Source organism: Mesoplodon bidens, assembly GCF_964165515.1.
Source record: "Mesoplodon bidens genome assembly, chromosome: 14".
NCBI classification, from domain to species: Eukaryota; Metazoa; Chordata; class Mammalia; order Artiodactyla; family Ziphiidae; genus Mesoplodon; species Mesoplodon bidens.
The window spans coordinates 10957353-10972240 of NC_138170.1; the positions used below are offsets into that span (position 1 = coordinate 10957353).

Here is a 14888-nt window from a genome sequence, read left to right on the forward strand (position 1 = left end):
GCCAACAATCTGCCCGTGGGGGAGGGAGTACGGAAACAAGGGGCCCATCTCACTTGAGAAAGTCCAAGCCTGACAGCTGAAGGGTCCCAGAGCAGCAGGCATCACCTCGCCTCTTCTCTTGGACCATTTCAGCTGTCTGCTTTGGATTGACAGAGGCATCTGGCTGCTAAAAATACCCTACTGACCAAGTGCTGCCTATTCCAACTACAGCTGAGCATGACTGCAATCCAGGACTTAACTACTCCTTGCAAAGGAACTTTTCAAAAGTTTTCAGGCCCAATTTGAGAAGCACACCAGCCCATGGTCATTTTCGACTTTGTCAGTTTTGCTGGGCGGTGAATGGGACCCTTCCCAGGTCACTGTCCTCTGGCCCATCCCCGTCTCCAGGAAAAGGGGCAGGGGGGGAGTGAGGGCCCAGTGGCTGAGAGGGGATAGGGAAGGGGAGGTGCCTGTCCATTTATAGTCTTGCTGTTGGGATGCTGAAGGTGCTGAAATAGCAGCGAGGACAAGGGACTTGGCTCAGTGTTAGATATCTGCTGAGCTGCCCGAAGGTTCTGAGATGACAATAGGGGGAATGGAGAACGTGGAGGTCTTCACTTCTGAGGGCAAAGGCAGGGGTCTGAAGGCCACTAAGGAGTTCTGGGCTGCTGACGTCATCTTTGCCGAGCGGGCTTATTCCGCAGTGGTCTTTGACAGGTACGGAATGTGGGTTGTTGTCTTCTTTTCTCCCATTGGTTTGGCCGGTGCCACATTCTCGAATACTTTACTCTCAAAATCAGCAGGGAAAGGGATACAGTCCATGTGACCATTGATAACGCAGGGCACTCGGACAGCTAAGTGTTTGCTGGCATGACTGTTTCTGCAAAGAGTCATGGCCAATGGGATTTGCTCTGGTGCCCAGGAGGGTTGCAAAGGTGAGCAAAGGCTTTGGGGCACGCTCTCAGAACACCAGTGAACTTGGTTGAGTGGGAGTGCTGTGTGTGGAGAGGGTGGAGGGACAGGGAGTGGAGAGGTGGGTGTGTTGCCCTAGGAAATGTTCTTGTATGGAAGGCTCCATGTTTTTAGCTTCTGAGGTGTAATAAATATATTAGAGGATTAAGTAATTGCTGAGACTTTAAAAAAGTAATTGTAAATACACAAGTAACTCTGGAATCCACTTACCTTTAAAAATTAGAATATCTCCAATGAACTGGAATCCCCTTTCAGCTTTATCACCCCATGTCCCAGTCCCCTCTGTCTTTCTTCAGAGGTAACCCTTGTTATGATTTTAATGTGTTTCCTTCTAGAATGTTCTTGTACTATTACATATATCTCTATCTATCTATGTATCTATCTATCTATGTACCTGCCTGCCTATGTTTATCCGTACTTATCAAGAAGTATAGCTGTAGTTTGTCTGTTTTTTCTTTTTAACAGAAATGGTGTCATACTTCTTTTTTTTTTCTGGCTGCGCCAGGTAGCTTGGGGGACCTCAGGTCCCCGACCTGGGCTTGAACCGGGGCTATGGCAGTGAAAGCCTGGGATGCTAACCACTAGGCCATCAGAGAACTCCCAATGGTATCATACTTTAGATGTCATTCTGGAACTTGCTCTTTTCACCCAACAACATGTTTTGATATATATCCTTATGGGAATTATAAGTCTATAGCCACTTCTTTTAAATCCTCAAAGAGATCTGTGTTTTTCCTGCCCACATGTAGATCTATCCATGTTGATACATATGCTATATGGACTGCTGTGGATTTTAACTGCTGTGGCTTTTCTACCTTATGAATATATGAACTTTTGAAAATCTATTCCCCTATTGAGAGACATTTGGTGGTTTCCAATTTTTCATAAAAACAAACATTTCTGTGATCAAAATCCTTGACTTCGTCCACTTGTATACATGTGTGATTATTCTCTAGGATAAATGGCTAGAAGAGGAATCACTGTGCCATAGGATGTGCTGTTTTCCATTTTAATAGGATCTCCAAAGTGGCTCTATTAACTTACATCCCCATTTCCCCACCATCCTGTCCATACGTGACCACCAAACTTTTAAAGTAGTACTAAACCTTTCTTTATTAACACAACACAACAAAACCCTGCACTGTGATAAAATTATGACCGTATTCTCTGAGCCCCAGAACTGGGGTGACCTGCCTGACGTGGAAGTGGTCTGAATTAAGATGGCCTTTGATAATCTAGGCTTTGTGATTGGCTCATTGTGTGACCATCCTGAGAATAGGCACGGCTTGTCAGAGATAATTTGAGTAACATCCAAATTCTCATTTCTTCCAGCTTATCGAGACCTTCAGGGAAAAGGCAGTGAACAGAGCATACGGCTAGCTACAGCTGAAGAATTTAGGGGGGCCGAGATGAGAGTAATACCTCTTCAAGGGGAGCGTGTCTTGACTTACTTGTGTGTGTGTGTTGGGGGCAGTTGAGGAGTCAGTCGGATTCAGAATTAAGACCTAAAAAGCTAGAAACACAGGAACTCTGAACAATCATCTTGTTCCTATTGCTGAGTTGCCACCTTGCCTTTTATGGAACACCTCTGTGGGTGTCTCCAATTCCCTCAAAGCCAAGATAGCCAATCACCTTTCGTTTTCAAGAGCGTTTGGAATTGAGCAGGTTTTCCTTCCATTACAAGAGTAAAACTTAGGAAGAAAAAAAATGTATCTTTTTTTTTTGCGGTACGCGGGCCTCTCACTGTTGTGGCCTCTCCCGTTGCGGAGCACAGGTTCCGGACGCGCAGGCCCAGCGGCCATGGCTCACGGGCCCAGCCGCTCCGCGGCATGTGGGATCTTCCCGGACCGGGGCACGAACCCGTGTCCCCTGCATCGGCAGGCGGACTCTCAACCACTGCGCCACCAGGGAAGCCCCCAAAAATGTTTCTTCACACGAAGCTAACATTAACATTGTTGTCTATTTCCTTCCAGCTTATTTGAAAACATAGATTTCATTTGTACTATTAGCTGGGATCTTATAAACTATCATGGCTTTTCATTAATGATTTAAGTACCTTCTGTGTTACTATACTCTCTTCATAAACATAGTATTTAACGGCTGCATGCTTTTTGACCACTCCTTTATAACTGGACATTTACGTTGTTTACCTGTTTTTCTTACTATAAAGAATTCATCATTCATTTGAAGTAATAACTGGTTGCTATGGACATTTTTGTTTGTATCTCTTGGTGAACAGATACATGAGGTGAGTATCCTAGGAGTGGAATTACTGGTTCATAATATATGCGATATTCAGCTTTAAAATATAATGCTGCTGGGCTTCCCTGGTGGCGCAGTGGTTGACAGTCTGCCTGTCGATGCAGGGGACACGGGTTCGCGCCCCGGTCCGGGAAGATCGCACATGCCGTGGAGCGGCTGGGCCTGTGAGCCATGGCTGCTGAGCCTGCGTGTCCGGAGCCTGTGCTCCGCAACGGGAGAGGCCACAAGAGTGAGAGGCCAACGTACCGCAAAAAAATAAAAATAAAAATAATAATAATAAAATAAAATATAAAGCTGCACTGTGTCATGCTGACTTGCAAGTTGAATTGTGTCTTTGCTAGAATAGACTGGGCTTAGCATTAAGAGCGGCAATCCAGGCCTTTATAATATAGTCCTTAGTCTGGTTAGGATCTCTTTAATTTTGCTTGTTGGAAAAACAGCTGGTCTGCTTAAACATAAAGGAGCAAGAATAAAAGAGAGATAATCCATTCAGACCTGGCAAATGTGTAGCAGTTGGGCTACCATGATCCCTGGCAGACATGGCTAATCAATCAGGCAACTCCTTTCTCCTGAACTCCAACTTGGCCTCAGAGTTCTTTCTAGCAGGGTACTCCAGGGAGCCACTGCTAATCAACAAAAACTGGTATTTAAAAGAAAGCCTATTTGCCATCCCTTTTAGGTATTTTGGGTTGGGTGCTGGAAAGGGATGAAGGCGAAGTAGGTGGGTAAGGTCAATTTACCAAGGAGTTGTTTTTCATGGATTTGGTCTTTCAAAATGGATGAGACCCCAGGGGTGGTGAAGGGGCTGTTCAAGGTTTCTCTCTGTCCTTCTAGCTCTGTACTTTGAGGGTTCCCAGTTCTAGGGAGGACAGAGAATAGGAGCTCCATGATTCCTTAGCCCGACTGATCCTGCTTATTTCTGCATGAGGCGGGACTAATCTGGAAATTCATTATGCTCTCTTGTATAGATTTTTTTTTTTTTTTTTTTTTTTTTGTGGTACGCAGGCCTCTCACTGTTGTGGCCTCTCCCATTGCGGAGCACAGGCTCCGGACACGCAGGCTCAGCGGCCATGGCTCACGGGCCCAGCTGCTCCACAGCATGTGGGATCTTCCCGGACCAGGGCACGAACCCGTGTCCCCTGCATCGGCAGGCAGACTCTCAACCACTGCGCCACCAGGGAAGCCCCTCTTGTATAGATTTTTTAAAAACTTATTTTAGAAAATATAGGACAGCCAAAGTAAGAAAATAAAAATTCTCTGCAACCTTAGCATTTACAGAAAACTACTGTTAACCTTCTGGTATATATCATTACAACTTTTTTTTTCTTTAAAAATTGAGGTATAATTGGCTTCTTACAATTCTTTTATGCAAATATGATGCATATAAAATATTTTCTTGATCCCAGCGATTTGTAGGTGGAGGGTGGTGGTGGGAGAAACACTGTATTAAATGTATACCTTGATCATAAAACGCTTCCCTAAATTCAAGATATTAAAATATTTGGGGGAGGTTATTTTACAATGAAAGGAATGTGACACAACATAGTATTTTATCAATTCTAGAATACATATTTCATTTTAACATCTCTGAAATCATGAGGTATCCTAAAATCTATGGCTCATTATGATTTAATTGGGAGCATTTTGATGCTGTTGTTTCTTAATGGTAAAAAAAAGTAGTGCATTTAATAATTGACGATATCTTAGATTCAATGTAATTAACATATACATTTTTTCTTTACACGAAAGTGGAAGTATTGTGCAACTTGTCTTCTTTACTTCACGATATATTGTGAGCAACTTTCCAAAACTTTATTATCCTTTCAAAGCATTTTTAGTGACTGTATAATATTCCTTTTTTTGACTGTTGTCCATCAATTTGACAAGTGTTATATTTTTGATATCAAAGTTCTTTCCTACTTTTCCTAGTAGACCTTTCCTTATGTATCTGATTATTTATTAAAGATGAACTAGAAATATATATTTTGGATTCAAAAGACATTTTTAAGGCTCTTAATATAGGTCTCCAAATCACCCCACCAAAAGGGATCAAACCAGTTTTCTCCATGAGTAGTAGAGCATTGGCCTCTCCTTCCCAACTCTGGCCAACATGGAAAGCTATCTTTTACTTTTGTATTTTCCACCTTAACGTTTAAAACTTATTTTAGCATTATTTTGTTTTGAAGTTTTGTATTATTATTAGGGAGATGAAAGGTCCTTAAAAATATGTTTATTGGGGAATTCCCTGGAGGTCCAGTGGTTAGGACTCTGAGTTACCACTCCTGGGGGCTCAGGTTCAATCCCTGGTTGGGGAACTAAGATCCTGAAAGCTACACAGTGCAGCAAAAAAAAAAAAAAAAAAAAAAAAGTTTATTGGTTGTTACATTTCTTCTTTTGTGATTTGTCTATTTTATATTGATGCCCTCATTTTAAAATTATGTGTAGCTCATTTGTTTATTACTTCTTAATGTTCAAGACTTCTAAATTTTCTGAATTCTTTTGCATCATTTTGGTTTCTTAGTCACTGGATTTCTTTTCTTTTTTTAATATTTATTTATTTGTTTGGCAGCACTGGGTCTTAGTAGCGGCAGGTGGTGTCTCTAGTTGTGGCATTCAAACTCTTAGTTGTGTCATGTGGGATCTAGTTCCCTGACCAGGGATTGATGCCAGGCCCCCTGCATTGGGGGTGTGCAATCTTAGCCACTGCACCACTAGGGAAGTCCCCAGCTCATTGGATTTCAATTCTTTTATAGTCTTCAATTAGTTTTGACTTTCTTTAATTTTTCATGTCTTTTATATTTAAAACTATCCATTTTTCTCATTTTACATGTATCTTTTAAAATGATGTCTAAGCTTTAAGTTTCTTTTTTTTCTTTTAGTTTACTTTTATACCAGTTACTTATTGTCATTGCATCTTTCATTTTCCTTTTTTAGCTTATTTAGTTCATTTTACATCAAATGGAATGAGAAGATAAATGGTTTTAGTCTTAAGTGTGACTCAAGCCTCAGCAAGGAGATTGGATCCTTATCTTTTCTGTGCTTGGTCTTGGAAGGACCCTTCCAGCCCTCTGAAGTACAACCTCCATCTTTTCCAAACTGTAAAAGCAATCAGTTGGTTAACCCAGTTGACCCACAGACTAAGTAAGGTCCATGGGGCACAATTTATTACAATATGAATAAAATCACATCATCACCATCACCTTCAAACAATACCCACAACCAAAAGGTACATGGTCAGCCTGGAATAGATTCCAAAGAATTCACCAGGGGCATGAAGTTGAAGCATGTTTTACAGTAACATTGAAATACTTCTCCTAATAGCCATCTACCAATAACAAACTGTTATTTGCAAGAAAGAGGGTTATGAACTTTTTCTTTTTCTTTTCTTTTTTTTTTTTTTTTGGCGGTACACGGGCCGCTCACTGTTGTGGCCTCTCCCGTTGCAGAGCACAGGCTCCAGACGCGCAGGCTCAGCGGCCATGGCTCACAGGCCCAGCCGCTCCGCGGCATGTGGGATCCTCCCGGACCAGGGCACGAACCCGTGTCCCCTGCATCGGCAGGCGGACTCTCAACCACTACGCCACCAGGGAAGCCCTGAACTTTTTCTTTTTTAATTGACAGAAGAGTAAGAAATGGGCACCTTGAGCAGAAGATACAGAGTCATATTTCAGGTCAAAATGGGAGAGATAAAAAGTCCTAGCCAGAGCTCAAGCCATTTAAGAAGGTCTTAGATATCCTTACCTTTAGAGACACCAACTCACAACATGTCAAAGTGTAGTTTTGCTTACCACTTCTGAATGGACTTTCATAACGCTGCTTTTGAAATTGTTATTAAATTCCAGTTTGCATTTTTGTTTTTGTTTAAAAAAAATTTGGAACTATTAAAAGGTGTTATCAGTCCCAATCCTTTTCTGGGGCACCTGCAAGCTTTTAGGCCTTTGACACTGAGCTTCTATTGCCTGATAGGTTGAACAGGGCTGTTGGCACAGTCTGGAGATGGAAAGGGCTATTTTCAAGATTGTATATTTCCTGGTGACAACCTGACAGAGATGAGGTACACGAAGAGTCGGGCCATAGAGGGGAATTGAGTCATATGACCCTGAGGATCTCTTCCAGCCTGAGATTTCTGGGTTGCACCATTTCTTCAGTACATGCAAAGGACTCCAGTGCAGGAAGAGAAGGGTGCTAAGCTAATATAGGAATAAAGCTTGTTCTGATTATTATTTTATTTTAGCATCAAATACAAGATATGGCATAGGAAATGTGCTTGTGGGCATCTCTAGAAGCCAAAAATACTATTTGATTATTCTTTTTTTAACAGCCCCAGATGTCTTGAATTTAGAGTATATCTAGCCTACTGGTTCCTAACCTGAGTCCATGGATCCTTAGCTAAGGAAACACCTATAATTGGAGGATCAAAGTTTATGTGGATGTGCGTGCATGCTTTTTATTTCTGGGGAGAAAGTTATCTCTTTCAAAATGATCCTCAACCGAGAAGTTTGAGACCCATTGAATTCATACAATCCTCTCTTACAGATGAGGCTTAGTGAGGCTTTCCCCAGGTCACAGGAGTGAGTCATAGGGCAGGTATGAATCTCCCAGGATCTTGTCCGTCATCATTTCTCACTGCCTCCCATCCCCTGACACACAAGTGGGCCCAGCATTGCCTACTTAATTTTCTTTTGTTCTTGTCAGTCCAATTAATATTATTTAGCCATAATAAAAGAAAGAATACACACCCATCAATTTCAGAAGAATAAACACCTGGTTCTGGGGCTTGAGAATGGTTAAATCCAAAAACTCATAGGTAAGAAATAGAAATATACATGTGATTATACAGGAAAAAAAGTGTTTATAGTAACAAACCAATGTATTAGTTTCCTACTGTTGGTGTAAAAATTACTACAAATTTAGTGGCTTAAACAACACAAATTTATTACTGTACAATTCTGGAGGTCAGAGATCTGAAATGCGTCCACAGGACTATGTTTCCTAGACTTTTCTAGCTTCTACAGAATGACTGCACCCCTGGGTTTTATCTTCAAAGCAGCTACATAGCCTCTTCTCCTCCTCCGACCTCCTGCCTCCTTCTTATTAGGACCCTTGTGATTATGTTAGGCCACCCAGATGATTCAGGATTATCTCCCCATCTCAAGGTCCTTAATTTTAATTATATCTGCAAAGTTCCTTTTGCCATGTAAGGTAATTCACAGTTTCCAGGATTAGGACATTGACATTTTTGAGGGGCTATTTTCCAGCCTACCACAACCAATAATATAAATTTCCTATTAATCCAATTTATCACAAAAGATGTTAAGAAGTGGCAAAGATAGTGGATTTTTTTTAAGTTCTTGACTAGCTCCTAAATGATTCTGTTTAAAGAGTTGAAAGTGCCCAAGAGAATATGAGAATATCTATCTATCTGTCTATCTGAGTAGGGAAAAATAAAGATGAGAACATGAGAAAAATAAAGGTATTTTAAAAGAAATTACTGTCAGCTGGGCTTTTGAAAATCAAACCAACTATGAGCTTCTTCAGGTCCCGTGGAGAGTGTTGGGCTTTCAGCCCATGTAATTCTATGTGGGGCTGTGGGAACACGAGAATTAACCATGGCATATGCACAAACGCAAGTATAGCCTTTAATCTGGTAACAGCTGGTGGGTAGGTGGTGGGGGATAAATGATGCTATAAATGGAAATAATTTAATAAAGGGATTAGAGAAATTCCTGAACAGATAGTTCAGAAAATGAGTAACTGTGAAAGTATTCAGGTTACAGCCTTAAACATTGGTACTTGATTTTAAGGATAACCACAGTAGATTTAGAAATATGTTTTTAATTTGGTGCTTTAATTTAGCTGTGGAGGTCAGACGTGTTGAAATGTCATATGACCCGTTGTGAGCTGTGTTGCTAAATTTTGTTAACTAATCCTTCAATGCAGAAGTTTGGGGATAATAGCCTTTTAAACATAGATTAGGTCAAATGCCATGTTGTCCCCATAACAATGTCACCTTCAGATGTGTTCTGAGCCTGGGAAGAGGGGTTTGGTCTCAGGTAGAATGTGGGAGATGCATCCAGGTCTGAGTGGGGCGTGTGAGCCTTGTCCTGGGAGTTGCGGCAGAGAAAATCTTGAGAAGTGCTATTTTAATGAAAGAGATGTTAAAAATAAATAGGTAATCCCTAGGTCAGACCTAGGGATGCAGTACCACCTAACTTCTTCTGCTAAGGTACATAATCATGCAAATGTGAATCCAGTGATGCCCCTTAAGTGTTGACGTGGACCATTTGAAAAGGACATTAGGTAGATGCCATAGGGAAAAGAAAGTGTTTTTCCCTATGTGGCCGTGTTTCTCCTCTCTGCAGAAGCCTCCAGTGGCTTCCCTCTGCTGCAGAATAAGGACTTGCTACTGAGAGTTGCATTCCAGGTCCCCCACAGTCCGGTCATTTTTCCAACACTTTTTCCCCATACGGTGCATCCTATGATCTGGTCAAACAGCTCCTCCTCTCTCCTATATGTGCCTGCCCCGACTCCTCCCCCCATGGAAGCCTTTGATTCGTGCCAGTGCCTCTCCATGGTGGAAGAATTTGACCTTTTGAGTACAACTCAACTCATTTTTAGAGGTTCAGAACAGTGCCTCCCCCCACCCTCGGTGATCACCTTCCCAGATTCCTCCCTCCCTCACCTTGAACCCTGCAGCAGGTTCCCACACTCCTGGATGGCATGCCTCACCTTGCTTATATGTGTTTATGCCCCAGCCCAGCCTGGGGACTGCTTGAAGGCCAAGTTTGTATCTTCTTTATCTTTAAGGCCCTCTGTCACCTAGCTCAATGCACAGCACATAATAGAAGCTCAATAAATATTTTTTAATAAACTTAAAAATTTTTAATTTACATTTTAAAATGGAAGTATAGTTAAAAAAGAATATAAATAAAAACAAAAAATTAAAAAAATTGAAGTATAGTTGATACTATATTATATTCGTTTCAGGTGTACAACATACTGATTCAATATTTTTATAGATTATACTCCATTTAAAGTTATTACAAAATAGTCTATATTTCCCTGTGTTGTACCCTTATGGCTTATTTCTTTATAGCTTATTTATTTTATACATAGTAGTTTGTACCTCTTAATCCCATACCCCTATCCTGCCCCTCCTACTTTCCCTCTCCCCACCGGTAACCACTAGCTTGTTCTCTATATCTGTGAATCTGTTTCTGTATTGTTACACTCATCCATCTATTTTATTTTTTAGATTCCACATATAAGTGATAACAAACAGTATTTGTCTTTCTCTCTCTGACTTACTGCACTAAGCATAATACCCTCTAGGTCCATCCACATTGTTGCAAATGATGCCCAATAAATACTTGTAAAAGAAGAAAGATGGGAAGGAACAAGGAAGAAAGACCGAATTTAAAATATTGTAAAGTTCTCTGGGTACTTGAGGGATGTGATGTTCTTTAAGACATGTGCCCTCCCCCTCGATTTTTGAGGGGAGACCACTTTGCAGGATGAGAGTTTTTAAGCAGCCCAGGAAGCCAGCACTGCTGGTCCAGTTCTCTCTGGCTGTGCCCTTGGAGGTCTCATTCACCTTGCAGGCACCTTCTATTTGCATTTATCTGTCCAGTAACTGGTTATTTCCATACAAGGAGCTGAGCAACAGCTGCCTTTCCATCCCACTTGACTCTGACAGATGACATAGCCCAGGGCTGCAGAGCAAAAAGTGAGTGGTGACCACTGGCTGCGGCAGGGCACACTCAGGGCTGCAGGCAAAGCAGGTAGGCTTGGTGGCTTCCTCTGCCTTCTGTGCTGGGAGCAGTGTCAGCCCTCAGGGACCCCTATGAGAATAGTGAGGATAGTGATGACCTGTACTCTAAAGGGTTGTTGTGAAGGTTTAGCACAAGAGAATTCCTAAAAAACATCTCTTTCAATTGCAAAGCATTGTGTGAATGGGACTCTTGTGGGGACTGGAAAAATGAGACTAAGGAGGAGAAACGAGGTTTGGTGAAGGTCACCAGCTAAGCTGGCTGGAAGAAGCACTCTTTCTCCTGTAATCTAAAAAGTGGTTTTAAGTGGGGGAGGGATAAACTGGGAATTTAGGATTAACAGACACACCTACTATATATAAAACAGATGAACAACAAGGACCTACTATACAGCACAGGGAACTATATTCAATATCTTGTAATAACCTATAATGGTAAGGAATCTGAAAAAGAATATATATTATATATATGTATGTATAACTGAATCACTTTGCTCTATACCTGAAACGTTGTAAATCAACTATACTTCAATAAAATAAATAAATTAAAAAGTGGTCTTAGAACTTTAATTGAGGTATAGTTGATGTATGATATTATACAAGTTACAGGTGTACAATATAATGAGTCACAATTTTTTAAGTTTATACTCCCTTTTTAGTTATGATAAAATATTGGCTATATTCCCTGGGTTGTACAATATATCCTTGTAGCTTACTTTATACCTAATAGTTTGTATCTCTTACTCCCCCACCCTTATATTGCCCCGCTCCCTTCCCTCTCCACACTGGTAACCACTAGTTTGTCCTCTATATCTGTGAATCTGCTTCTTTTTTGTTATATTCACTAGTTGGTTGTGTTTTTTTTTAGATTCCACACATAATTGATATCATATAGTATTTGTCTTTCGTGATATCATATAGTATTTGTCTTTCTCTGTCTTATTTCACTTATCACTTCCCTCTAAGACATCACGTCTTTTAGATGCTCTCATGGTGGGGAAGTAAAGAAGGGCTGGTATTTCTATCACGGAAGTACCCTTGGCCCCCTACTTATAGGTCCTCTTCCATTTAGGAAGTCCTCCTCTGTGGTGGCTGCCTGGGAATTAGTGGGTGCTGGAGGAGAGCAGGTGCTCAGAGATCACCTGGCCCAACCTCTGACATCTACTGAGGACTCGTTCTGTGCCAGGCTCTTCGCTGCTACTTTACACGTTGTTTCATTTAATCCTTGAATCACTCTGAGACTGGGAGAATTTTGGAACTTCTTTGTAATTTTCTTCTGCTTGAGTTTTTTAAGATACTCAAGATACCAAGTATGTTTCATTAAAAAGTAATAGTGGGACTTCCCTGGTGGTGCAGTGGTTAAGAGTCCACCTGCCAGTGCAGGGGACGTGGGTTCGATCCCCGGTCCGGGAAGATCCCACATGCGGCACAGCAACTAAGCCCGTGCGCCACAACTACTGAGCCTGTGCTCTAGAGCCCGTGAGCCACAACTACTGAGCCCGCGTGCTTAGAGCCCATGCTCCGCAACAAGAGAAACCACCGCAGCGAGAAGCCCACACACCCCAACAGAGTAGCCCCCGCTCACAGCAACGAGAGGAAGCCTGGGTGCAGCAACGAAGATCCAACGCAGCCAAAAATAAATAAATAATTTTTAAAAAAATTAAAGAAAGGTAATAGTCATTTGTCTAAATGATATCAAGATCTAAGTGTTGCTATTCTCATTTTCACATAAGGAAACGAAGGCTCAGAGAGGTTAGGGTACTTGCTTGAGGTCACACAGTCAGTAGATACTGGAATCAGGGGCTGAACTCAACTCTGACCTACTCCAGGTCTGACTTTCTGTAATACCCATCCCACCACCAACAAAAAGAGATGGAGACCAGAAAGACAAGCTTTTTTTTTTTTCATATAAACTTCCGCTTCCTGCCTACCTGACACTTCCATACATGCTGCCCCCCTCCCGCCCCCAAGAAAGGGTAGAATTTAGGTTATCTCTCCCATCTACATTCATGCTACTTAAAGTTGCGGCATCAGTATCACCTTGGAGCTTGTTAGAAATGCAGAATCTCAGGCCCCACCCCAGACCTGTTGAATTAGAACCACATGATCTCTGATGATGTGCACGCGCACTAAAGCTTGAGGAGCCCCTCTCTGCATCAGACACTCCCTCTTCCTTCTTCCTAGTTCCAGCCTCGTGGCTAAGCCTTACTGGCAGGTGGGGTGATGGAGAGAACGGTCAGCCTCATCTCAAGGAGATCTAAGTTAGGAGATAGCTCATAATACTTCCTGGATTTCACCAGCTTTCACAAATGGACTCCAAGTCCTAGAAAAATTGTGGAATGAGATTTAAACAGGTGTGTGAGCCTGTAGAAGATAATTTGGTGGTTAACATTTGGAACCCACTATGTGTTCACTAGGAGAAAAATCATTTCAGATTGATCACGTTTTCTTTTCATGAAAAGCAATTAAGCGTTTATTAGAGCAAAGTGATTGTAAAGACGCTCATGAGACAATATGAAGGTGAGATATTATTGAACTGGGAGTTGCACCGAGTCAAGGCCTGATAAGGGATAATATGCATGATTGTAAAGGTCTCTCCATCACCCAGACTGGGGTGAAATCTATATTGGAGCATCTTGGGTCTCTGTCCCCAGCCTTCTCCTGGTCAAAGGAGCAGTAGCGGCATAGTTATGATGTGCTGCGGATTCTGTGCAACTGTAAGTATGCCAGGGTAATTCCACTCTTCCTCTCTCGTTGGGAGAGCTTAAGGGAATGCAAGGGAGAGAAGAAGACATTATTATGGGAATAACCTTGAATCTGCTGTAAGTTATAAATAAGCACTAACCTTTCATGCCCTTGAGTACTTTCTGACTAGTAACAACTTACTAGCATCACAGCAGATGGGGACACAGCAGTTTGTGGGGTTGGCCACCCATCACTTCCACTCTCTCTCTGAGCCAGGAGAATACATCAGATAACATCTGTGACATCAGTAGCCTTTACTTTACTCCTGCAAAACACGCAGAACTGTGACATACATCATAACGTGTAGACTTCATTTTGTGTAAAACATGTCATGTTTCATGTCCCATCATGTTGTAAGTAGTTACGATATTTTTATTCTTTGGGGAAAGGGACATTCCATTTCAACAGTGAGAAGAATATGTCACACAGTATGCCCTCTCCCGGGCCACGGTGCCAATGACATGTGACTTTTGGCAAGAGGACTGGGAGGAATTTCCACCCACTCCCTTAGCTTAGAAGACTTCCTTGGTTCCTCCAGGATCTCCTCCGTTGTGATCCAGGAATACCCTGTGCCCCCCTCTATTATAGTGGTGCTTATGCTGCATGGTGATCCCAAGTTCAAGTGTTCATCCAGCAACTTGTGGTATGCCTGGTGGTTAACGCATAAAGGTTGTAAATCTACGACCTCTTGTTGAATGAAATTGAAGGGCTTATACGAAGAGCACAATAAAGTTCCCTACATTGGTTTCACTGAAAAATATCTGCCAAAAGCATAGTTATAGCTAGAGGGGATCTTTGGAAACCCAAGCCCCTCATTTTGAAAAATGAGAATCTGAAGCTTAGAAAGACAAGGACAGCCAGTACCCGAACCCCAGTGTCCCCAAAGCCAGTGTGGTGTCCCCCAATTACAGGTTTTCTCCCTCCATTTCCAGCCTTGTGAATGTTGTGTGCCACACCTGCTTCAAGAGGCAGGAGAAGCTCCATCGCTGCGGGCAGTGCAAGTTTGCCCATTACTGTGACCGCACCTGCCAGAAGGATGCTTGGCTGAACCACAAGAATGAGTGTTCGGCCATCAAGAGATACGGGAAGGTGCCCAATGAGAACATCAGGTCAGAGCTGGGCCCCGGGGTGGGGACTGGGATTCCCAAATGTCAGGCGGGGG

The 14888-nt window shown here is 42.1% G+C and overlaps 1 protein-coding gene across 2 annotated transcripts in view; it reads left to right on the plus strand.

The window, feature by feature from the left end:
* Nucleotides 1–559: 559 nt before the first annotated feature.
* Nucleotides 560–14888, plus strand: part of SMYD1 (SET and MYND domain containing 1) — a gene marked incomplete at both ends in the record, with an annotated part of 37763 nt that continues 23434 nt past the window's right edge. For both annotated transcript variants that reach the window (XM_081254313.1, XM_081254314.1), the window contains 2 exons: nucleotides 560–696; nucleotides 14659–14835. In XM_081254313.1, the coding sequence (XP_081110439.1) occupies nucleotides 560–696; nucleotides 14659–14835 (314 nt within the window). The remainder of the gene's footprint in view (nucleotides 697–14658; nucleotides 14836–14888) is intronic.